This window comes from Linepithema humile, chromosome 6, assembly GCF_040581485.1.
Source record: "Linepithema humile isolate Giens D197 chromosome 6, Lhum_UNIL_v1.0, whole genome shotgun sequence".
Taxonomy (NCBI): Eukaryota; Metazoa; Arthropoda; class Insecta; order Hymenoptera; family Formicidae; genus Linepithema; species Linepithema humile.
Window position 1 is genome coordinate 21,400,170 of NC_090133.1, and position 24,759 is coordinate 21,424,928.

Below are 24,759 nucleotides of genomic sequence, written 5' to 3' on the forward strand. Positions count from 1 at the left end.
CCTCCACGTTTACACAGAGGCCTACGCCGCGCTCGCAAGATTCTCATTTCGTCTTTGATACGAAGAATCGATGTCGATGCGGCGCGAATGTTCTCGACGTTGATTGTTTCGCGGCGATTCACAATCTCGCGTGTCATAACGTTAATAGCCCGGGACGCGCGGTACAAAGGACGCCGGAGATATAACGATAATACATATACATATATTTTTTTGTTGGCAGAGATACACCGTGTCCTGGATATTCTTGTTGACGTGTTGTGCGAAGCCGAGAGAGTTTGTCCACTTTGAGAAGAGAACATATGAAACTGATCTAGTCAGTGTATTAATGTGGCGGCCTTATCTTTTGTACGTTGTAGCATTAAAGAACTTGTAGTGTTTAAGGTTAAAGTAACAAGCGTGAAAATAAGCGTGGAATAAAACCAGGTTCTTTCTGGTAACACGCGCGGTGTTTTTTCTTTTTCTTTTTCTTTTTTTTTCCTCTTGAACGTCAGGATATTTATACAATGGAAAACGCAAGAGTGAGAGCGTGCTAGATAGTATGAGTCGAGGTGCATCGCGCCTGTTTGTATGTATGTGTGTTGCGGGAAGAAAGTGTATACGTCCAAAACGATATATAGAGTTAGCTACGACTTCCGCATATATAACGTAAAATCGTTTCGTCGCTCAGACGACGAGTCGAACCAAATCTACGTTTTGTAGAGTGATAGACTAAATACCTTTTTACTTGTCGAAGTTCGCTCACGGGTTTACTCCATAAGACTGTGCGTTCGTTAATGTAATACATTGTATGTAAGCAGAGAAGCTCGAAATCGCGGTCAACGACATTCGCAGTCTCTTCTTCCTCGTGTATAATGGGGATGCGCGCCGATGTGCGGAGTCTCTTTTTACGTTTCTTCCTTCTGTCCTTTTTAATTTTCGCTCGTCGAGTCGAGACCCTCTGTTTCTCCTCGATGCGCCAATCGGTACCTGAACAGTCGAAGCGAAGGAAGGACTGCGAACGAGATAGTTTCTTAAGCGTGCGGACATATCAGGAGTATATGGGCATATCCTGAGTTTCAACCCGGTCGAGAGGGCAATAAAAATGCGTGGTCGCGAATGATGGCATTACGAGGTTACGTGTTGCGAGTGCGAATGAGTGAGTGAGCGGGAAGAGCATAAAAAAATAATAAGAAAGCGAAGTTGGCGGACCGAGTGGCGCATTTTTAAAAAAAAAATATGGGTTATTTATTTTAAGTAAAAACAGTTATATTAAAGATTATATATCTATATATAAATCTAAAAAATCGTCTCTTCCATACTTCTCAACTGTTGTCTAGAATCTACGGTTGTTACCGTTGTAGTACACGCAGTCCCATTTCTTCTGGCTGTATATAACATTATACTAAAAGAGGGTACGCGCGATACCTCGGACTGCCTCGTGGCTCTCCATGTTGGTTGTCTAGATATATACAACAAAAGATATATACAACAAAAGTTTAATAATAATGAGCATTGGTGAAAGAACGCTCGATTATTAAAATTCGAACATAAATAAGCGCGAGAAGAAGAAAAAAAAAGAAACAATGGCGATTGAGAGGGCGATAATAATAGCTATAATACTTAATAGTAAAAAGGCGAAGCTATATATATGTGTGTGTCGTATATATAGCTATGTAAAAAATTCCTCCTATATATACAAAGATAATAAAGTTAAGGGCTCCCGATTTTTACCAGAAAAAAAAACAAAGGAATACACAGTTTTTTTTCTAGAGCCATTAAGTCTTAACGATCCTAATAACCGCAGAAAAATTTCGCGAACCTTTTGCGTTGAACAACCGAATCTTATCTTTTTAATCAGTCTGCAGCGTTTGTAATGTTAACGATCTTTCTCCATATCCAGCGAATAAGGCTTGCCCATATCCTCTTCCGGAACCAGCGGTATATATCTCGTCCTGGGATCGTTTCTTCGCTCGTAAGCGTATGGGAACATCATCGTCCTGGCACTTTTCACCGACGCTTCCTTGACTCTCGGGATCTTTTGAATGTGCGAGGCAATCGTCGTGGACTCCGAAATGTGAGAATCGGTCGACGAGGGCAAATCACCGGTCGTCTCTTCCAAATCAAGCAAAGGTATGTATTTTCTTTCGTGCGTGCTCGTGGAGGTGGCTTCTTCCTTCTCATCAAAGGCTTCAGATTTCTTTGAATTTTTTCCGTCATCGATTTCTTTCACCGGAGAAGTCATTGACGATTCTTCCTTCGACGTCGCGCTTCGCGTCGTCGTCTGAACAGCGTCGCTTTTAACCACGATCGGCACCCAATCATCGTCAGCTTTGACATCCGCTTCCGAGTTTGCGGTTCGCGAAGAGCTCCAGTCACGATTATACCCGACCGACCAGTCTAGCGATCGCGAGACGTTCAAGTCCCTCCGTGGCGAAATGCCCTTCGAAGTAGTCGTCCGTTCGCCGATCGGACGCCAGCCGCTGTCTTCGCGCCGCGTCTCCGCCGCCATCGTCCTCGCCCCGAGTTCGGTGAAATTAGCATCCGCTGTTTTCTCCGGGTACACAGCCTCGACTATCACTGGCGGCACTTCGGCTCTCGACACGGTATACTCGCCCTCGCTGTTCTCGGTCTGCGCGCTCGAGGTGGACTCTTCTTCAGAGCGTACGGACGAATTGTCCGATTTGCGCTGGCCGATATTCGTTCGCGTGATTTGATTGTTATTCCTTGGCCGGTCGTTCGTCTTGTCGACCTCGGCGCTCTTCTGCCGCGTCAAGTCGCCCAAGAGAGGAAAGTACTTGGGCTCGTCGTGTCGCATGCCGGTGACGAAGCTCGGCGTGTACTGCGAGATCAGCGGCAGCAGGGTCTGCCGTGCGTACCGTTCGGCCTGCGCCAGGATGCTGGCCAGTCGCTCGGGCAGGAACTGCACGGTGAAGGCTCTAGTGGAGGTCGATGAGGTCTCCTGTATCTCGTCGTGCTGCTGCTGCTGCTGCTGCGCCACCGCCTCGCTTCGCGCGTTCTGCCTGGTAGCGCGCGGACGTAAAATCGGCTCGGTGATCTCGGGCAGCTTGAGCGACCGGCCGGCCTCCTTCTTGCTCGGACGCAGCACCGGTTCTCTGATCTCCGGCAGGAGATCCGTGGTGACGACGGCGGCAACGGTACTCTCGGCGACTCGCTCCGCCGTTGGCGAGGTGCGATAGATGAGATTGCTGGCGCCGCCGGAGAAGCCTCGCCCGCTCTCGGACTCGGAGTTCTCCAGCGAATTCGAGTCGCCGTCGCTCGATATGTCCAGCACAGTCCAGGGATTCGCGACGTTGTTGCGTCGTTTCTCCGCGTCCTCGAAGACCGCCGTCTTGCTTTCGACGATGTGCAGATTCTGCTCCTTCGTATACGGCCCGAGACCCTTCTTCTGCGTTATTCGATCCGTCGAGACTATCTCCACGGAATATCCGGAGTCCTTCGACTCGTAATTCTGCTCTTTCGTGAAAGGTCCTATGCCGCCCTCCTGCTGCTCGTCAGTCGCCATGCGTTCGATCGATATCGATAAGGATGTGGAGTTTTCAGTGTCCAAAGGAATATTGCACTCGCCGGGATAAAGAGGTAAGTAAACCGATACACCGGAATCCAGAATCAAGCTTTTTCTGCAGATCGACAAGGATTTGCCGGAACTGTCGAGGATGGCCACCTTGTCGATGGTCCAAAACACCAAGCCAGACGATATCCAGCCGCTGTATGCCGTGTATTTGATCTGGCGATAAAGTACATTGTTGAAATAATTGCGTAATTTGATTATATAATTATGCAACCGAAACCTAATTGTTACTTTAAAAAAATTTTAATTCTGTATTTTAAAATTTACTCTTTGCTTCTCAATGAGAAAACAAGAGAAAATACATTATTTTGAAGTATTTAAGGCTTTAACTCACAACAATTAGTTTAAAACAGAATTTATTTTACTAATTTAGTATCTTTCAGATGACTGTAGAAAATTCCATTTGTACAATTACATTTAATTCTACAGGGACAGATCACATTGATTTGATTTTACTTATATCAAATTAGAGCTTGGGATAAATATAAACATACAGCGTAAAAATTGCGACTTACTTCAATTGCTTCAAGATTAGTGATCGCAGGATGCGGCACAACGATTTTCTGAAGAATGGCTCCTACCAAAAGTTCTTCATCTTTGCGCGTCATCGCGAACGTGTCATTATAGGAGCCTTTTCCCACGAGCGTAACCTAAAGAGATGAAAATTTGTAGGATATGGAAGATAAAATGCAATATATGCTGATTTTTTAGGAAAATAATTTATAACATTTGTTAAAAAAAGGTTTCAAAAATTAGCTCTAATTCTTTAACTCTTTATTTAATAAGCGTCGTCTTAAAAAAAGAAAAAAAACAAATTAATGGAAACTGTGTTTAGCAAAGTATGATGGAGATAGCCGTAAATTGTAAATTTCTGAAATTATGAGTATATATGTCGGGAAAATCATAAATATGTATTAATGATTTACAAAAAAGATTTCAAGCAAACCTGAAGCTTGCCGTAGCTTTTGACGGATCTCTCGCTGCGGCTGTTGTACACTTTGATTTGATACTGATGGGCACAGAAGGGCTCTTCCTCTCTCGTCAACAGAAAGAGTTGACCCCTGGCAGGCGACTCGTTGCTGTAATAGCCCATGTCGCCGCAGGGTCGATCTATGCCGTTCATGCCGCAGGGGAAGCAATCTCCCCTCAACAGGCCTTCGTAGCCGAAATCGCAGGGGAAAGCCGGAAATCGGCATTTCGGGCTAATGGAATCGGTGAAAAATTTGTACGCCCGCCGATGATTGCATAGTGACCTGCCCTCAACCGTACTCGCTGCAATCGATCACATTATATTTGATATCAATCAAACAAATGCCTTACTAATTTCATTTTCTAGATTGCAAGGCATCCGAAAAGAAGTAAGTATCTTGCTTATAAAACAGTCAGTTTTTCATTTTTTTTTTATTTTTAATTAAAATTTTTTTTTTTAATGAGATTTTGCAGGTATGAGCTGTATTTAGTCGGAATATTTGTTTAAATTCGACACTTGGGCACTGGGAAGAAATTTAATACTATAGTATTAAAGTACCGCTAAGAATGCTTACACCAAATGATGTCAGAGACGGCACCAACAAAGATGTTTGAGCATCCACTTTGCATTTTACCACCATTCGGGTAATAGTCCACATGACCCATGGGCTGCCAAGAACCTAGTCCTCCTAAGATGAGCTGCTCGCCATTGCTGTGAATAACGTCTACGAAATTTGCATCCGTCGCATCCAGCCGAGCCCTTGGATCTTGCGACTCGAAAAGCGGTCCGGCAGGATCTAATCCTACACACAAACATACGAACGCGCTATGCAATCATTGCAGGTATATGTAGCTAATTCTCGAATAACTTGGTTAAGCTAATGATCTCTCTCGTATACGTAGAAATTAAAACAAATATTACAGAAAGGCAGAAAATTAGAAAAATACATGCATTTTTTAATAAAATTTCAGTATAATTTTATAAAATATTTAAAAATAAAATTTTAGTTTAAGATATAATTACTAAGATATTGAATGTTGAAATTTGTACAAAATTGCTCTTTTCTAATTTTTTTGCTGTTATAACGTAAAATCAGGAGCAATTTGTTTTTAATAAAATTATTAGTATTTCGGATTACGGTATTCGAAGCATTGAATTATTAATTAATATGATAAATAACATATATTAAAAAATATTAACTGGTCATTCAATATCAAGCTTGCAGATATTAAAAAAAATTTTTTATTTAATATAATCGGCTACAGTTTATTACACACACTCTTGCGGTGCTAACATTGATAACGAAAATCAGGATATGAAATCGAGATTAAAATTGCGAAAATAATAATTTTTAACATTCCATGTAAAATAAGCAGCGACAAAAAGTAAGAAATGGAAAAACATCAATCGCTCTGATAATTTCAAGTTTGAGAAATATCGTTTCTCCTAGTTGAAATTCTTATTGAGCAAAAGTTGCGTCAAGAAAAAGCGCGTAAAAGACACATAATTGACAAGAAATTCGGCATGAAGATTGATTAATATTTATTTTAATTGCAAAAATTATTGTGATAAAACGTATAAAAAGTGAAAGTAAAATTGCGAAAATAATTGTTTCTCAATTTCACAAGGTAGTATTCACAAAGTAGAAAAAAAAAGAAACGTGTCGACATTGAGAGGAACACCGCTTGCTTTGAAAATCCCACGTTTAAGAAACGTACGTTTCGTCTTGTCGAAATCCGATTACGTGAGTTCGCATGCTAAAAACGCGCAACCGACAAAATTCGACATGGAAGTCGATCGTGGTATTTGATCAAAATGCAACGACGCGTGTCCAGGTAAGAGGTGGAATGCAGTGAACTTTTAAATACATTGAACAGTTGCTGAGCGGGACCTTGTTACAGTTACTCTCGAATAATCGATTATGGTTGAGCTGATACCCGATCGTTCGAATTTACGATCGCCGAGATATTCTGCGTACAAGAAATTCATGCAAGATGTTGGTCGATGTTTTAATGCAAATACATGTGAATACTATTCATTTTATTTAACAAATTAATTTTTAATATATTTTGTTAAAAGAAAAAATTCTGTATTTTTACAATTCAGTAATCTTATTTGTGTATAAAAGTAAGAAGAAAAATATACACGAAATTTAACATACCGGTAATTCTGGACACATTTCCGAGCTCAGCACCTGCAAATCCGGCTACATGAGCGCCTAGGCTGAAGCCTATCAAATGCACCTTTTCTAACGGCACGTCCAAGCTGCGAATTAATTTTGCCAACTGTCGACCCACGAGACGTGTATTAGCTGCTGCTCTAACGTAATTAGGCACAGCGCTGCCAGGGCCCCAATCAACGCAAACTGAAATACATATTAGTTTATATTCTCTTTCGACAAGAAAAATAATTATTTGAGATGAAACTACGATTATACAACTATTACGTATTCATACTTGCAAAACAAGAAGTAAATATCAATAAATCACTTGAATTATAATTCTATTTTATTGCATAACGGCACAATTATATTATGTATTTCGAATGCGTTTAATAGCAATACGATTGTAAGGAACATAAATTTAGTAATAAATAATTGCCGTGTTACGTGTATAAACTTACTAATACGCATATAAATATAAAATTTTTCACTCAGATTCTGTAAAATGCATAAGAGATACAATATTTACCATAATTTTTCTAAATTCTTTACAAAATGGATCGGAACAAAAATGTATAAAAGGATTGAACGCTTATCGTTCAGTACGAATTATTTAAATGCAAATTTTATTAAATACCTATATTGCAGTCCTGGACGCTCATTAGCGCAGCTTTCATATCGTAAACCCACAAGTATTTGCAATTGCTTCCAAATCCATGCACGATTACTTTGGTGGGCAGATGGGGATCTATGGCACGGTGTACATTGTCGTTTATGTCATCGGCGGGTACTTCCATAGGGATTGATCTGGCTTTTCTACTTCCGTATACGAAGAATCTATTTAAAAATAATGAATATTTGATTATACAAATTGTTTACAACATAAAGAATTTTGTGTAAAATATGTTTTGCCATAACAGTGTCGAGTTGTACCGGATAATGTGATATCTTCTGCAATTTGCTGGAATATTGCATTTTTTAATTGATATTATCTCTACTTCTGCTCTTTTTTTACCTGGTTCCGACGTCCTTTGGCGGTGATGGTAGCATTTCCAAATAACTGAAGGGCTCGGTATCCTCGAAGCAACCGACTTCCTCATAGCAAACCTTAGACACTTCTCTCTTCGCTCTGTGATGAAACTTTTTGTGTAACGCCCATTGTCTCATTGATTCGACAACGGCGCGGAAAATTTCCACGTCGTTCTTTTCGTCCAAACTCTCTTCGAAAGACGAAAACACCTGTCCCACAACGGGGTCCGCTGAAATATTATTGTTATGCAATAAGAAAATGTGTAAACAAAAACGCACTTTCACAAGTTTCGAAACAACTTGTATTTTGCAAAAATTTAAACAGAGAAATATGTAGATATAAGATCAATTGCTATCAAAGTTATTTAACTTTTAACAAGTTAATTTTTTTAACAAGGATGCAATATTTTAGTAAATCGTGATTCTAATATCAGAAACCCTGATTTTTTAAATTATCCTTAAAATTGCTTATCAAAAATAAAGAATTCATGGGGATATTTGTTACGGTTTTGCCGGTTCATGGCTCGTAGCCGCTATCGTTATTAGCATAACGCCTGAATAACAATTTCCTGGAACGCCATGGTAATATTTTACACTTGACAAATCCATGAGCATTCTCGTTTTCAGGCTTCATTGATCATTTGCTATCGATCTCATCGGAATCCAATTACAATTTGGAGCAACCGTTACAAACAAGAGATAAGAGATAAGACGCTACTAAAAAACATTGATAAATTGAATTTGGAATCTTTGACAAATCTCGAGCTAAGTTCTTTTCAACGTCCCTTCGAATAATAAATAGTTATTTAATTTTGAAAAGAAGTTATAAAAAGAGAATAATGAGAGAGAAAGAGATTGCAATGTAGTGAATAAAATCAAAGGGATAAATCGTAAACAATTCACAATAATTTTATAATATTAGATAATTTTATGTCAGAGATAATATATCAGCTAATGACCAACATAGTAATACATTATTAAAATCATTTTAAACTTGTGTTGAATGCTCGAGTGAAGAAAGAAAGTCTCAGATATAAAAAAAATCACTTTACATGCATACTTGCAACACAATTTACATGAAAATAGATTGATGAAGAAATAATTGCCACTGGCAGAGAACGCAATCGCGTTGAAAACGTAATCGTGTCACGTGTTATTAAAGTCAATTTGAATGTATTTAACGGGAATCCCACGATATTTTTTTTTTACAAATGCGACTTGATAACACTGAAGATATTAACATATGCAGTTAATTATAGTGATAGTAGTTGACAACAGGGAGTCTATAATTAAAACCCCGTGAGAGAGTTGCCAACACGAGTATGAAAATGCATTAAATTACATTAATGCGCAATAGTGATATAATTTGCTAAGGATGCATTTACTACTGTTATGAAATAATAGACCGATAGTATTCTAATGTCTTTATGTTACGTTAGTTTTCATAAAAGCTAAGAAAAAGGATCTGAATTCTAAAAATTTAAAAATGAATAAAATGTATCAAATTAAAAAACACGTAGTTAATTCTTTTAAATATTTTATCAAATATTTTTTTTATCTTAAAAATGTTATTCTATTAAAATTGGATCGCTAGAAAAATAATAGAGTAGCAAAATTTATAAAAAAAAATCTTATTATTTAAATATTATAATAGTTTCAAAAATGTGTCATGGATATTCTTTGTATTATTGTTGGAAAATTATGATATTCCACGATTACTTCAGAGCAAATTCTATTGTGTTTTTCAGGATATTTCAGATAGCGCTATAATACACGCATCTTCTGCGCGGAGAAATTGTATAGGAATTACAATGCCCATCTCGCTTAGTTTTACAATTCTCATGCTTGTTTTCTTGATAAAAGCTACTGTAATCATTTGAGATGACTTTGAGAATTCCCCACGCGCGTGCATAACGTTACGCAAATGTCCACGCAATCGTCTGGTAATTTCGCATTTAAGGACAGCTAGCGATGAAAATTATTATCTGTACGCGTTCGAAATCGCTTCTTATCTATAGATTTCCGGGGTGCGAAACTGCAGCGCTCATCTCACTTGATTGAAATGATTGTTTGATAGCGCCGTAAGCAGTTTACGGTTTTCCCGACACACTGCGCGTTGACATAAAGTAGATAGGAAGTAAATTGTCGTGCACGGACTGCCGAGAACCAGCTGGAAACTGATGACATTTAACCCTCTTAGCGGTCTCGAGTGATGCATTTGCAATGACTCCGCGCGAATTTTATGTCATGTCACGTACGTAGGTGATGTCCCACTTCTGCCGCATTACTTTTTAATGCGACAGTCTCTGCGCGGCCAAGCTGGAGTCGATTTTTCTTCAACAAAGGTGTCGGGGCACGCGGAGGTTTTCCGTCAATAATTAAAAATAACGGGTTTCCGACTATTTAAGTTTCTTCAGCTCGAGCTTAATAGAACAGCTGGGAAAATTTTAATTTTTAGGTTTATGGCACACGGTTACAAAGATGTACGACGAACTCTTCGGACGAACCGCAGACTTGGCCGTTTCCTGCCGTCATTCCTGATCGTCTCGAGCCACCGGACCGGGTTAATGTCCGTGTCTTTGCGGGCCACACGAAGCCGGCTCGATTGGGTCGACGAACATGTCCTGAACTTACGACCCAGATCTGACCGAAGCCACGGCAAAGTGGAAGAAAGAAGCGGTAGGTACTGGGACGCTATCATAACGAATCTATGACGAAATCAAGACGGCTCGCAGAGGCCGCTTAATGAAGCCATGGGAATGAGTCGGCAAGCTGATTTACATGCATTCTCGTGGCTCGCGGCAATAACGCGTGACCGGTTCGTTGAGGCGCTCGTTTCGGGCGGGGAAAGGCGAGAAAACGAGCAACAATCGCTATATCTTCGATCTGCTGTCAAACTGGTCTATCGGATCAGACGGGAGAAATTGGCAAAAGGAAAACCGCGAGGAGAGCCCCGGGAGATCCCGATCGGCAGAGTGCGAGCATCATCGCCGCCGATGGTCACTTAGGCGAACGCGCCGTTTGACTTTTTGTTCGTTAGAGCTGCTCCACAAAACGAGCAGTAGATGAGCGAGGGAGAGCGGTGGAAAAGGGAAATCATCGATGTCGAAGATGGAGCGAGGAAATTAGTCGCAGCAACAATGTACGTTTATGAAATTTAAATTCGTACTTGAGTCATATCTTATCAAGCTTAATTCAATTAGTTATCAATTAATTTCTTATATATAGTGCACATTACACTTGTGCTTTCAGATAGCATTTCAACATCGTGAAATAAAATCACACGTATATGTCTTATATATTGCACTATTCATGTCACTACTTTATTATGTTTCAGGCAGTTTATTTTCTTAATGAGCAATGCTAATTGACTCATTCGTTTGGAGAAATGAAATAGAAACCAGTCTTGATCGTATCTTTTACGAAAATCTATTGAGACAAGTGGAATCGTAAAAAGATTACTCAGAAGACATTGGACTTTCAATTGGAAATTGTTAATTAATAAGGTATCATTAGATTTATCCGATAAACACGCAACGATGCCACACACGGCAGCAATTGTCTCGCGAATCATTCTTGGGGAACCGCTCCGTAATACGCGTCTTCCGTCATTCGTAATAGATCGTTTTCCCGTCTATTTATCAAATTGACAACTAAAGAAAGGCGTGTATAGGCCATTAGCAGTGAAATCGATTGTTTCTACTATTATGTGTCTTTCAAGAAATCCGCACGATATTGTTAATTAATTTGTTATTGAATTATTGCATTGACGCGATTGAAGTTTCCGTGCTTAATTATCGTGTGAAATCTTATCAGAGATATACTTAGTTTCATAGAAAGGTATCGTATACAAGGCGTCCCAGATTCGCCGCCTTTCCCTTTAATGGAAGTGACCCGAGACTAAACTAATTACACGAGGAGCTGCATCTGTAAATGTCGAGATACTTTTTTTTTTTGTTATCACAGTAACAAAGTATGTATGTACATCTCGGTTAATTTCGGGATAACGGAAGTTTAATTCGGGCGGCATCTGGGCAGCGACCGTTTCTTCGTAATAGATCGATACCGGTCGATTCACGGCGTGATGACCGCGCGAAATTCCTAATTGGGATTAGGTGAACGACGGCGCGAACGAGGTGGAGCGAGCTTAACGGTACGTCACGGCACGGCCCCGCACCGTGAACGGCTTGCTTTACAACGGGACCCGGCAGGTGTTCCTTTTGTGCTCTTACCGGCACAGACGTAACGAGAAAATCTAACATTGCACGTCCAGACGCGTAACCGTCAGAGTCGACAGGTCCTTAACACAAATCTCTCGCGTGAGCGGATCGCGTCAGAAGCGGCGCATTTATGAGCGCGTCATTAGGAGCGCAGGCACGCGATTCATTGATCATTTCGACACCATCGATTGCCGTCCTTGGAAAGCGAAACGTGTCGTACGAGCTCGCCTTTCGATGTTAGTCAATCAATTTTAGACCGCTGAATTCTTGATAGAATAATACGAAAGCGGCTTGTTTTGAGGATAAGAGGATAAAAGTTTGCGTAACATTTAATAATGTTCTGTAATGCTAATACATCAGGCAGATTACTAAAATTTTTGACGTTTAGAAAGTTTACTGCGGTTTACACAGGTATGGGTTTCGTAATTTATCTTTTTTGCTGAATATTTAGTTCATTTTTTTACTTGTAATTGATAACTATGTAAAAGTATAAGTGTACAAATACTTCTAATCATAAAAAAATCGACTAAAGGAAGTCATTTATTTTCTCCTTTAATATTTAATTCACTTATGTTTGATTGATAATTGTGTGTAAAAGTATGGGCGCGCGAATATCTCCGCCGAGAAAGGACGGAAAATTGACTAAAGAATCTCGGTGAAAAAATAACGCGGTGTAAGTGGGGCACTATGCGCGCGGATAACTGTGTTACAAAATCGAGAATATTCAAATGAGAACTGTCATCAGCCAAATAATGGGAATGACACGACTCGAATGCTCAGCGGTTCACGACGGGAATAATTACGCGACGGGTTCGTGTGGCATTCTGTGCGACCGATCCAGGCCACGATCGTAATCCCGCGTCGCGTGATCTCGTTCTCAGCACGGTCGGTCTCTGTAATTTCTGAGCCGCCTGCGCCGGCTGTCATCGAGAGATTATTCGCCAGCATTTCCGCGATCTCTGTGCCTGAGACAATGATCGGCGTCAGCGCGTTTCCGCGCGGTGCATCGCTCCGCTCGCCAGCCACGTGTTCCACGATGAGAACCCGGGACGGTCGCGATGGGAGAAGGGTCGAGACTGGTAGCAAAATCGGCTAGTGACACAGTTTCCAGAGGCTCGAGGTGAGTGAACTCGGACATAAACGAGCTGACACCTTCTCGCTGGGAATACACCTGGCCACCTCTCTCGTCGGAATTTAATTAAACTAGATCTACCCAGTCTTTGTTTGCGGATTTATTAAGTAATTTCGACAGAACATGTTCTACAAACACAATACCCACTTTTTAAAGTACACCTTGCTTACTAGTACAAGAGATCTTGCTCTATTAGTAATCTGCATTCGATTTCTCCTTAGCGCGATATTCCGTTTTGTAATTATTAGCTCTTCGATGAGTCATTTTGACATAAGAAATTTAGCTCTCGGAAGCTGAACAATCGCGGCCAACTAAGATTACACTTCAAAAAATTAATTAAAAATTTCACAAGAATCGATGCTTAAATTTTTGCTTATACTTGTAATTTTTCTACGAATTTTTATAAAAGTAAAGCATGGAAAATAGAACGGTAAGAAAGAACGTTTTGAACTACTTGTGGACCATATGTTGTAATGCTTTGTTACGTGGTTACGTTAAAATACCGTTATTAAGGTTTTGATGTGATGCGCCTTATGAGCATCGCACATCTGCATGCAAACGTTCCGATTACGCCTTCGCCCATTAATGGAACGTTTTTAACTTACATGCGCTAGCAAATGCGGGCCATGTACATCACCTGCTACCGAGCAAGGCCTGGTTTTTTTAAATGTAGACATTGTGTCTTGACGACTTTGAACTTTGCACGTTTGTGTTTGAATAAAAAAAAGCCAATTAAAATCACCGCACTTGACATATTTATATTTTTGCAGTGAAAAAAAAAACGAACTTATGTAAATCGCAAAATAAAGCAAATCTAAGGCTAAAGTGTTTATATAAATATGCAAATAAATTGTATCTGTACGTAAATGTGTCAAGATTATATATTTAATAATTAATAATAATCTAAGCTTACATATACTTAGAAATTAATTTTTTTTAAATAAAAATATCTCACAATTACAAAAATTTTAATTTTTGATCTCGAATACCTCGAATATCTTCTCTGAACAACGTTGTAAAACAAAATTATTTAAAATAAAATTTATTCCAACTTATACGAGAACTTAACCGAGAAAATTAAATTCTGGAGAAAAAAGAGAAGATAAAATGATTTTGTGATGATAGGATAGCTAAACACGCACAAATCATGTCGTAATCACCGCAGACGGCAGACAGACAGACAATTTAATATCTAAAGAAAAATCTTGCGGAAAGTGTAGGTGCGCCATGATAACTGTCGATGAAAGTCACCGATCTTTCGCAGCTGCGCCTTTTGCGTTTCACCGAGTGGGCGAGGGTGTAATAAATTGCTTTTCAAGGTCCCCGTCGTGGCCGATGCCGATGCGTAATATCGCCAATCGTACAAGTGCGCAAGGATCGGTGAAAATCGCACGAAACTGGGCCGATGCGGAAATAAATGTTTAGCGGTTAAATAATAAGAGTCGAGTCATGTTTATTCGAAGCTTCGTGTATAATCGCTTTCTACGCGCTCCGATAAATGCCCGAATTATCGAAGCATAATTTTTGCTAACTTTAGTAGCAAAAGTTTTAATATATGATGTTGAGACATTTGAATAATATTATAATCTTAGAATTCATTACCACTTCTATTTCTTTGTAATTAATTGCATTTTAATGATTTTGATTATTTTATAAACTGAAATAATCTTGATTTAAATGTCAGCTAAAAAAATTGTTTTTCTTTAATATGCGAAATGTGATATATGCTAGAATTAATGATATAATTGATGTTTGCCATTTGTTATTAAGCTCGAGAGAAATTAGCCAAGTGCGTCATGCGTTACGTGAAACTGAAAGAAATTAAAATCTGGTATGTTTCATTACGGTTTGTTAACGACTAATTTCGTATAAGCAAAATGTGGTTCTAATAACAAAATGACGGAAGAGAAGCGTCGAACTGAGAACAGGTCATTTACAATCATTTATTATCGAGTCGCTCTTTCATAATTTGCATGACTAAAACAAGTTCGCACATGTTAAAGGCTTCCGCCATCTATTCACAATCTTGCTTTTCACAAAAATTTACACGCGAAATTAGCAATCAGACACCTTACCCTCGGCTGTGGCAAACCAAACATTTTCTTCCGGCAGGCAAACTATTATTCAGAAGAAATCTTTCGAAATCGTTAATGCCACAATTATTGATTTCACAAATTTTACTGAGACTTTAAATTTCCTGGTTAACAATTTCATCCTTTTTAACTTATGCCACGGCGTGATATCCGTCACTTTTACAAGTAGATAAAATTTTGTTGCTTTACCCGTTTACTTAATAAATATGTCTTTTTAACTTTCCAGAGTATAATATTTGTGATGTTTTATTAGTTTGTTCCAGCTTTTCTTGAAAAATCTTATTTAATTATATAGAGCAGAGTTGTACGAAGCATAAACAAATTATGAAACATAATTATTAGATAATCAATTTAATGATTGATTAATAAATTACGATTATTTTTACGCAAATATGTTTTATTCCTCATATTTTATATACATTTTGATAGAAAAGAAATAAAAAATAAAACTAAAATTAAAATATGATTTATTATATAAATTGAAAACTGCATCTTAGATAAATAATGATAAGTTATAATGAATTAGGAAGCTCCAAGAGAGGAGAGCTCGATCGCTGAAGATTCATGCCGAGAGTGGAAAAAGGAAACGAACGAACATCGTATACCGGAGAAAGTACCCAACATCGGCTCTAGAATTTCTCGACTTCTTCCTACGCTTATATGCGTACATACGAGTGCGAGTACCGCTATTTAAAAAAGTTATCGCAAATATACATCTCTCCTCGTTACTTCATTAAATTAGAAATCGGAAATTCGAATGTTTGAATACGCAGTAAGCACGTATGCTACAATCTGACATTTTATCGCACGCTATTACAGAAACTATTAATTGACAAAGTGCACAATATATCAACATTGGAAAAAGTAGAAACGTTATACCCTGCACTTTTTTTTCAAAAATAAATGCGAGCCGTTACGTCTGTCCAGTATGGAAAGTATCGATAAATTATCAAGCATTTTATTTAGAGGTACAAATTAGAAATAAAATACAACGTTATTGACTGCATATTCGTATACGATCATGGTGGAATAGAAAGTATGAACGCGCGATAAAAGTTTTCATATGCTCGTCCATGCTAAATGCTTCAGTTAATTTTATGGTATTTCGCGATTTTATCGTGTTACTTTGTCAGGCTGGCGTTGGGTTTACGATACGTAAAAACAAACGCTCACCGGAAACTGTTGATTGGACTTGTATTTTGGTTTAGTAATCTTCTTAAAAAATATCTTATTCTTCTGTCAGATAATCATGCTCGATGTATCGTAAGTCCAATGTCATCTCGAGGAAGAACAAAGAAATTGCAGGATATCGTTTCGAGCGAGCGGCTGCTGTAGTCAGCAAACCGTTCTGTCACGACGCGACATCGCATCGCGGCTGGAAATAATTGCCTGCTTTTTCTTTCGTCGTTCATTCCTCCGTGGGTTTTCAGTGTCGTCGCGGCCGACGGACCGAAAACGTCACCGCGCTCTTCCTCGTAACCCGGAATCGCGGTGGCTCTCCAACGTAATTACGAAACAACGGCCAGCATAATGCGATCGCAGCTGTGGCAGGCTGGTTAATTTCGCGCGACAGTAAAATTGCTATTACGCAGCTGATTCGATAATCAGATGTTTCCACGTTTCCGTTTGTTTAGACGTAACGCGCTTTTCTCGCGGATCATTTTACGATCGCCACTTATTGCATGCGCGAAAAACATCAACACTCTTCATCTACGCAGTCTACATTTTTCTTTTCTTAAGTTTATATCTAAGGAGACTTTTCATCAATTTATTTACCTGAGATAAAGCAAAGAGTAATTAGTAAACGGACAGCAAAAAATTTTATTCTTTTGATGATATTCCGTTACAAAAGTCGAAGTTGCAGTCGAAATTTCGAAATGACACTTCTCGCTAGATGGGTCTCTGATCATTCATAAAAGCGTGAAGTGAATTAAAATTTTCTCCAAACACCTTTGCTTTTACGTAACGACTTGCGCAAATTGCCGTTGCACAAAATTTTTCTGGCACATGCGCATCGTGCCACATCGTAGTGCATTACATACACTGAGTCAACGAGTTTGCGTAACAATCTTTGTTGTGTGCAGGCCATTTCAGTCCTTTCACTCTTAAACTAAGGGGGCACTGAAGGGTTAATGACCATCGATGATGACTCTCGAAGATAAAAGCGCTTTGAGACAGCCGAACGTAGTTCGATCGAACCGGTCGCATCATCATTGTGAAACCTTGGCTTATTAGTCTGCCGACCGGTTTCGGCTTTTTTGATGAGAAAATATCGTAGGCGCGTTAAAGGGGAACGATGACCCAATTGACAGAGATTGGTTAAAATATCAACATTTTGGTAAAAGAAGAAGAAAGTACTCGATACGCCATTAATCTTGATTATGCGGAATGTGTCCGATATTTTATCATTCTTTTACATTCCAGAGCGTACAGATTTGAATCTGCATTATTAAATTCTCATAAACACAAAATTAATTGCGCTAATGAATAGTGGAAACTAGTTAAGTCTTTGCTCAGTCAGTCACAAACCATTTCGATTCATTTATTCCGTGAACACAATGACGGCTGTGACCCAAATAGTAGCTGATGCTTTCAGAGAGACCTTTCTCTTTCGCTTCTATCGGGTAGATTTTATTTTTGTTCACGACCTTGTATAGGCAGTAGCGAACACGTCGTAAATGGCAAATCACACTGTTAAACATACTAGTATCACATTGCATGATCGATTGTAATCTATCAGTGTCAACGTAAGAAACTAAATTCATCACGTCGTTTAGCACACACAAAGTTGAGCAAATGCTTGAAGATAGTTCCTGTCAGATTTTATCTCAATATACTGAATACTGACGATCGTCTATCGGATAGAAGTGATTGGATCTAATTGAAAAGAGAAGATGTACTCTTTGATTTCGAGCGATGTGATCTTGCTCATATCCTTCTTCGTCTTTCGCGTTACGGGGAGAAATTAATTCGCCTGGAGAAAGGCGAGTCACACTTTGTAAAAAAAGGGTCAAATCCGCTATATACTCGTAGAATCGAACATCACGGATGATGAGTCATAAAGGTATTCGATGTCTAAACATCTTTCAATTAGTAAAGTCGGAACACAATCAATAAATTAATGTGCAAAGAAAAATGCAATCATTAAAAGATATATAATCATCGTCGTGGCTTTAATTTACATATTATTATAATCCTTCTTTTTATCGCTATTTTTAAAATGTATGTGTCGAAAATGTGAAATAAATTTTACAAATCTAATTTCTATTAAAATAGATGCTAAAATATACAATTAATCGTTTGCAAATGTTTATTATTAATAAAAACTTACAATAAAATATTGCTATTTAATCCATTTTAAAATTTTTAATTATTTTATGGGAAATCTTTAAAAATATTTTTAAAAAGTTATTAACCCATCACAATTCTTTTGATAGATTATTACTAATTTCAGTGAAAAAGTGTAACATAAAATCTAGTTCAAATAATAAAGTCGAGTAATTTAATGTTACTTGAATTTTTAATGACAAAAAAATAATTTGATGAGGATAATTAATAGTAAAGAGAGAGTGTTGTCAATTAATTTCGCGTTTCACAGCAATTTCGGCCATTTTAATATAATTGAGACGTCATATATTGTAAGGACTATAACGAGACTGGCTTTCTTCGCGCCGCTGAGAACTCGGCGCCGTTAAAGAAATGCTCTTCCTACTTTTTGCACGACCTTTCTTGCGCCTTCATGAACGTAAACAGGCGTACGATTACTGCGATTAAATTTATTTTGCCGAGGTAACCGAGGAAAGTAATCGGCTGCAGTTTCACGGACACGATCATACAAACAAACGCTTTCACGAGGACCGCGGAATATCACACGTTGATTTTCTATCGTTTCCTCAATTAGCAAAATGAACAACTCATTCAAAGCCGTAACTAAGGATTATATTGTTTATCGCAAATTATATTTTTTGTGCGCTTTCTGTGACGGAAATAAACTTTCACGTTAAATGTTAACAGAATTAAAAGTTTGAAATATTATTGGAATTGCACTAATGCTTCGTAAATTATTTGTATATTAAATATTTTAAAAAATAATTCTCTATTTTTTGCATTACATAAAATAACACGTGTAGTGAATAATTCTTTAGCGTTCCATATAATAGTCTCGTTGTTACGTAAACTATCAAATAATAACTTTATTAATAATGTCAATCTGCGCGCGATCTTAAATCAGAGTTTCTAAACACAAAATTAGGAAATAACCTGTCTGAAATTGGAAATTTAATTGTGCATCTTTGCGGATGTTGTATTATTGCGCGAGGCCTTCCGAGATCATTGCATTAATCTCTGACGTCTTTCACGTGCATGCATATAATATCGGTATACGAACGTCGCTTTCACTGCTGTCGGAGTAACCTTTTTGAACGCTTCTTGCGGCAACGCGTCCGTGAAATTTGTACCTACGTCATTACGCTTGAAATCTCTCTCCTGCCAATTTTATTTTCGTTGACCCTAAAGAGCACGAGTGATTTTACATAGTTGGAGGCGACAAAAAAATTCTTTCTAAAAAAATATAATTTCTTTTGCTTGTCTCTTTACATTTACATTTTTTATGTCCACAACGTTTTAGTTTTTTCTTTTTATTGTTTTTATCGCATATTGTTCTATTTTATCGTTGATTAGTAGATTAGTAGAAAAATTTATTTACCTATCTACCTTATTATTACATATCAAGCATCTTGCGACACGCACTAGTTCGTCCAGAAATTTTATTTGATTTTACATAGATAATTGTGTTAGATTGTATGCAGATGATGAAATTTCTCTTCCGCCAAAATTGTGAAAAAACTAAAGCAGTGCACTATTTGCACATAATGTATATATATCCGACTCAATGTAAACTCGAATGTGTATTGAACATTCGAGAAAGTGAGGATCAATCATTAAAAAGATTATTTTAATATTCACATAAATTCGAAACTACCCATTGAAATGCAAATATTTAAGCAAATACGTTCGCCACCTCGTTTCTTGGGCCAATCCTCAAACAGTCAGTGAAAACGGTTTGTGGTTGTCAGACACCGTTTAAAAACCGCGTCTAAGATTGAAGACGTCACCGCTGAACTCACATCCGTCTTTGTGAGATTAAATAATTGTCCTCGATTTGCTAACGGTTCGTACAGTAAAGAATGTATGATATATCATGAATGAATGTTATTATGACATAAATGTATTATGAGAAAACAATGGCGAGAATCGATCGAAGTAGTTCAATCAGTTATGGATTTTATGGTTTTTTATATAAATTTAAGCAATCATAAATGCATAAGCTATTACTATTAATAACTAATAACAACAGAATGAAAGCATAGCTGAATATATGATATATATATTAAGAATTAGCATCAATACTTCTAATTTGCGGCTTATTTATAAATATAAATATAAAGAAATATGCATTTCTTTTGATTTGAAATATCGCTTACCGAAGAAACTGATCCATCGTAATATCCAGAAAGTCAGAAGAAGTTTGCCAATCATCTCACGTCTCTGGACAATCCCGGAAACTTCTTTAAAAGTCTTCCATCATCGTGGACGGTTAGAAATCCGTCGTGCCACGGTGGATCGCATCAAGAAGACACGAAGACATCAAGCTCGCATCCTGCCGTTTTACTTCAACTCGATGATAAGACCGGCAAGAAGCAAAGAAAGTCTCTATCCACGTATCGACGGAAAAAGGATCGATAAATTGTTGTTCTCCGGATCCGGACAATTTTCTCTTTTTCTTACAATGTCAATTTCTTAATCGTATTTTCTAATACATTAACATTAAGAAATCGCCAGTGATAGAAATTTTTTTCGCAGATTTATGTGACAGTTTCCAATGGCAATCACGTAATTAATTAATGATACAATAAAACTAAATCGTAAACGCGAAACAGTTTCACCGCTTCTGGATATTTTGATTTATTTTCCAGCCAGAAAAGATCGAGACAGAAGTAGGAAGTAACACTGCGTCGCGGTGTATACTCATCGACTCGTTCGGCCGTCTGCTTTCTCCAGGAAAGAACTTTAGGCTCCAAATTCTTGTCGTCGCAAGTTCTTGTTCTTATTTATGTTTAATGTTTAATATATCCGTGACGGTGGCACGATCACAACTAGATAAGAACTAGGTTTCACGTTTTCTCGCTGTTCTGTCAAATAGATCTCCGAGCCGTTCTCCGAGGCTGAGCAACGAAAGTCTCGAGCGACACGACATCGATCAATTTTGCGGGCTCGCGAACACCTGGCTGTTGTTTTTTTTTTTAATGAAACCATTCGTCCTGAAATGGATTTTTCGAGACGGCGTAATTCGCGATGCAGTTTTTACGGTGTGATGGTACCCGACGCACGTCTCGCAGCGTGCCGGAAACGAGCAGAGAGAGAGAGAGAGCGGTGTTTGCCGTGCCAGCGTAAGGCTTGCAAGAGCACGAGAGTTGCTGCTACCTCGTGGCCTACTATAACAGAACTGACTCCCACCGTGGTGTTACACCGTCTCTTTACCTACCATGAGCAGCATATACTGTTTAAGAGCCGTCTTGCGACGGTGATCGGTCGGTTGGTCCCTCCACTTCGCGACTTCGCTACCGCTGCGCGAAGACAACGTCATCGCGAAATCGTATTTGAAAGTAAAGGACAATTTTTATGGTTTCAAAAATAATATAGCAAAGATCGATGGTGTACGAAAATTTGACAGCCTTTGATTAGATACGATTGATTAATTTACGACTGTAATTGACTAAATTTACAGTTCGACTTCTTAATAAAGAAATACAGTTATGCGAACAAAATCAGATTGAAGAGTCATGAAATCGATTATGGAACACAAGCCCTCTCGTTATTTAACTGTATTAAAAATATTTTTATTAGTTTTATAATTAATTTAGATTATTTTTCAAAATATTCCTGAACTCCAAAAGATGCAAGGCAAACATTGCAAGTTGATGTGCAATATATGATATTTGAGTAGAATTTACTTTTGGCTTACATTTACTAGAACTCGGAAAAGTTATATATAGCAAGGTAAATATAATCCTTTGGAATAAACTAAATAGATATTAGAAATTTAGAATAAATTAAATTAATAAATCTACTTAATAAAAATATAAAAATCTTTAATATTTCTTTATTAATTTTTATTTTTTTATTATTTGAAATATTTTCATCACCTTACTTAAAAATTTCTAATTTGTTGAGTTCAATACAAGATTGAACTGTTATTTGACAATTCTAATAGGGATAGCCTATTAATATTGAAGAGTGGAACTGAGAAAATAAATATTAAGACATTGTAAATGCAATCGTAAGCAATCAAATAATGAGGAAGACCGTTGTCCTGTAATAAATTATATGACTCTTGAGCTTGATTTTGTCCGCGAATAACTGTATCTATCGAGAAGTCGAAGATACAAGTTTAATTGATTGCAGATGTAAAGATGCATTATTAAATTGTATATATAAAATCTGCCTATAAAATAAGGACGCAGAGATAGCGATAGCGCATACACGGTTAATCATGCGAAACTTTTTTTGCAATGCTCGTATGACTAATGCGCAAAAAAAAAACAATTTTCTCGTAAAACAAGTCGTATTACATGTGTACAAACATGTGCACAAAACATTTCGTACTATTTGCATTTGTGGTATTAAACTCGTCAAGATAAGCAGCGACAATTGCAATAAAGTTCCGCAAAAGTAATAAATAAAGTATAACGGAAAATAACGGAAAATAACGGAAAATTTTGTCATTATAGCTCCATTGTAGTTGTTTTTTGGAATATTAAATTGAATTTTTAATAAACAGGCTTTTTATCAAATGCTTAATATTCTAATGCTCAGTCTAGAACGAAGGTGATCCTACTTATAGTTCATCCGAATGGATAATTTGACAGGTGAAAATTTTATTAAAATTGGCTTTCAATCGTATCAACAAAAAAAATTTTTTTAAATTGGATAAAAAAAATTATTTCACACGGTTGATGCGATTAAAAGCCAACTTTAGTATAATTTCAACCTGTCAAACCACCTACTCGTAGCCACAAGTAGAATTATTCTCTTGTCTAGACAGAGCATAATCTATAAGTATATCATACAAAAATATGTAATAAAATATATTATATTTAATAAATTAATATATAAAATACTCAAGTGTAAAATTAAAACTTTTTGCTACATCAAATACAAAAATTTTAAATTTTTCTTGATTTTATCAATTTCTTGATATATACAATTCTTGATATTGTACAAGTTATTTCAAAATTAGCAAAAAAAAATGTAACTTTGTTTTTTCAAACTTGGAATTTTTTTTACACACTGTCGGTTATCATTGTTTATTACTATTACTATTATTAGATAAAAATTACTATTACTATTATTAGTCAAACGATAATATGGCCTATTCGATTTTCCATGTCACCAGCTGATAATCAATTTCGTTGTATCAGCACAAAATGTTCGTAGTAACTTGAATCTTCGGTGGTATGCAAAACGCGTTCTAATACTTTATAGGCAACTCGTGTAGGTATAGTTGCCTAATAAAATTTTTTCGCTTCTGTCGTAATAATTTTACGATGACTGAAAGTGCTTGTGTTAATAATAATGCTTCAAGCGATGTGTTGACACACATTATACACATCACGTTTTTCCAGTTCGCCAAAATAATTCGATATACTGATGACGAATAAAATTTTATATATAAATATTATAAATTTTATATAATTATATATTTTGACAATAACTGAGAAGTCTTAATTCAATAGAAATATAAATTTTTCAGGATATCAATATTTCCTTAATCTTTTTGTATCTAAAGTTTTCTACCACTCTAATACCTAAAATAACGGGCATATATCCTAGAAAATTAAAAAAAATTTTTGTTTAAATAAAAATTTCTCAGCTATTTTCATAATTATTAATTTTAACTGCATTGGAAAATTTTATTTGTTATCAGCATATCGAATTTTGATTTTGGTGAACTAAGAAAGCATAATATGTGTGTAAATAAATATATATATATATATTGCTAGTCTAAAATTTTAAATTAATTTTATAATTAATAAAAATTACACAAAAATTTTTACAATATTTGAATATTTTTACAATATTAGTTTACTCTTCTTTTATTTTTCAATTTTATTTTACTATACGATTAAATGCAGCACGGTATTAATAGAATTTTATGCAGATATTCTGTGTTTGAAAAATTATAACAGATTTTTAGCACGTATGCTGTATCCGCTTTTTTATAATCTAACAAGTTCGAAAGAAGTTTTAATAACCAATCAGAGTGATATTTTTATTAAGCCATCACTTTCGCTAGTCCGCGTCTTTATCGTGACAAGACTTTCAGTCATAGCACGTCGTCGAAAGTTCATCCAACGTTTCATCCTGTAATTATTTACGATTAGCACGAGGACGACGAAAAGTGCGTGCCTGCGTGCGGAGGCGAGAATCAGAGAAAGTTGTTGCGAAGAAAATCGTTCTAAAACAAACGACATGTCGGCTTATCGTTGGTCACAGAGAACCTTTCTTGTCACGCAATCACATACCG

At 37.1% G+C, this 24,759-nt stretch overlaps 2 protein-coding genes and 1 long non-coding RNA gene across 6 annotated transcripts in view; 2 read left to right on the top strand and 1 right to left on the bottom strand.

Annotated features, from left to right (window-relative positions):
* The window catches only part of cdi (center divider), a 120,744-nt gene extending 119,018 nt beyond the window's left edge, over positions 1-1,726 (top strand). For all 4 annotated transcript variants that reach the window (XM_067356982.1, XM_012366314.2, XM_067356983.1 and 1 more), the window contains one exon: positions 221-1,726. In XM_067356982.1, coding sequence (XP_067213083.1) covers positions 221-288 — 68 coding nt within the window. In that variant the 3' untranslated portion in view covers positions 289-1,726. The remainder of the gene's footprint in view (positions 1-220) is intronic.
* LOC105671833 (uncharacterized) lies at positions 447-23,199 on the bottom strand. Its single transcript, XM_012366313.2, has 8 exons — positions 20,657-23,199; positions 7,715-7,958; positions 7,337-7,536; positions 6,700-6,903; positions 5,113-5,340; positions 4,515-4,840; positions 4,084-4,218; positions 447-3,724 (listed from the first exon to the last, which is right to left on the bottom strand). Exons 1-8 carry the CDS (start codon positions 20,709-20,711, stop codon positions 1,856-1,858), a joined length of 3,261 nt encoding a protein of 1,086 aa, XP_012221736.2. The 5' UTR covers positions 20,712-23,199; the 3' UTR covers positions 447-1,855.
* Positions 5,246-15,083, top strand: LOC105671835 (uncharacterized). Its single transcript, XR_001100700.2, has 3 exons — positions 5,246-5,380; positions 10,187-10,870; positions 11,066-15,083. It is a non-coding gene; the product is annotated as an uncharacterized lncRNA (long non-coding RNA).
* Positions 23,200-24,759: the final 1,560 nt, after the last annotated feature.

Bases quoted from the DNA above. Each gene is read 5' to 3' on its own strand.
- LOC105671833 (XM_012366313.2), bottom strand. From the start codon at position 20,711: ATGATTGGCAAACTTCTTCTGACTTTCTGGATATTACGATGGATCAGT. The intron at 7,959-20,656 runs GTAAGCGATATT...ATAATATTTCAG, and splicing joins ACGATGGATCAGTTTCTTCG to CGGACCCCGTTGTGGGACAG. The intron at 4,219-4,514 runs GTTTGCTTGAAA...TCATCTCTTTAG, and splicing joins AAAGCTACGGCAAGCTTCAG to GTTACGCTCGTGGGAAAAGG.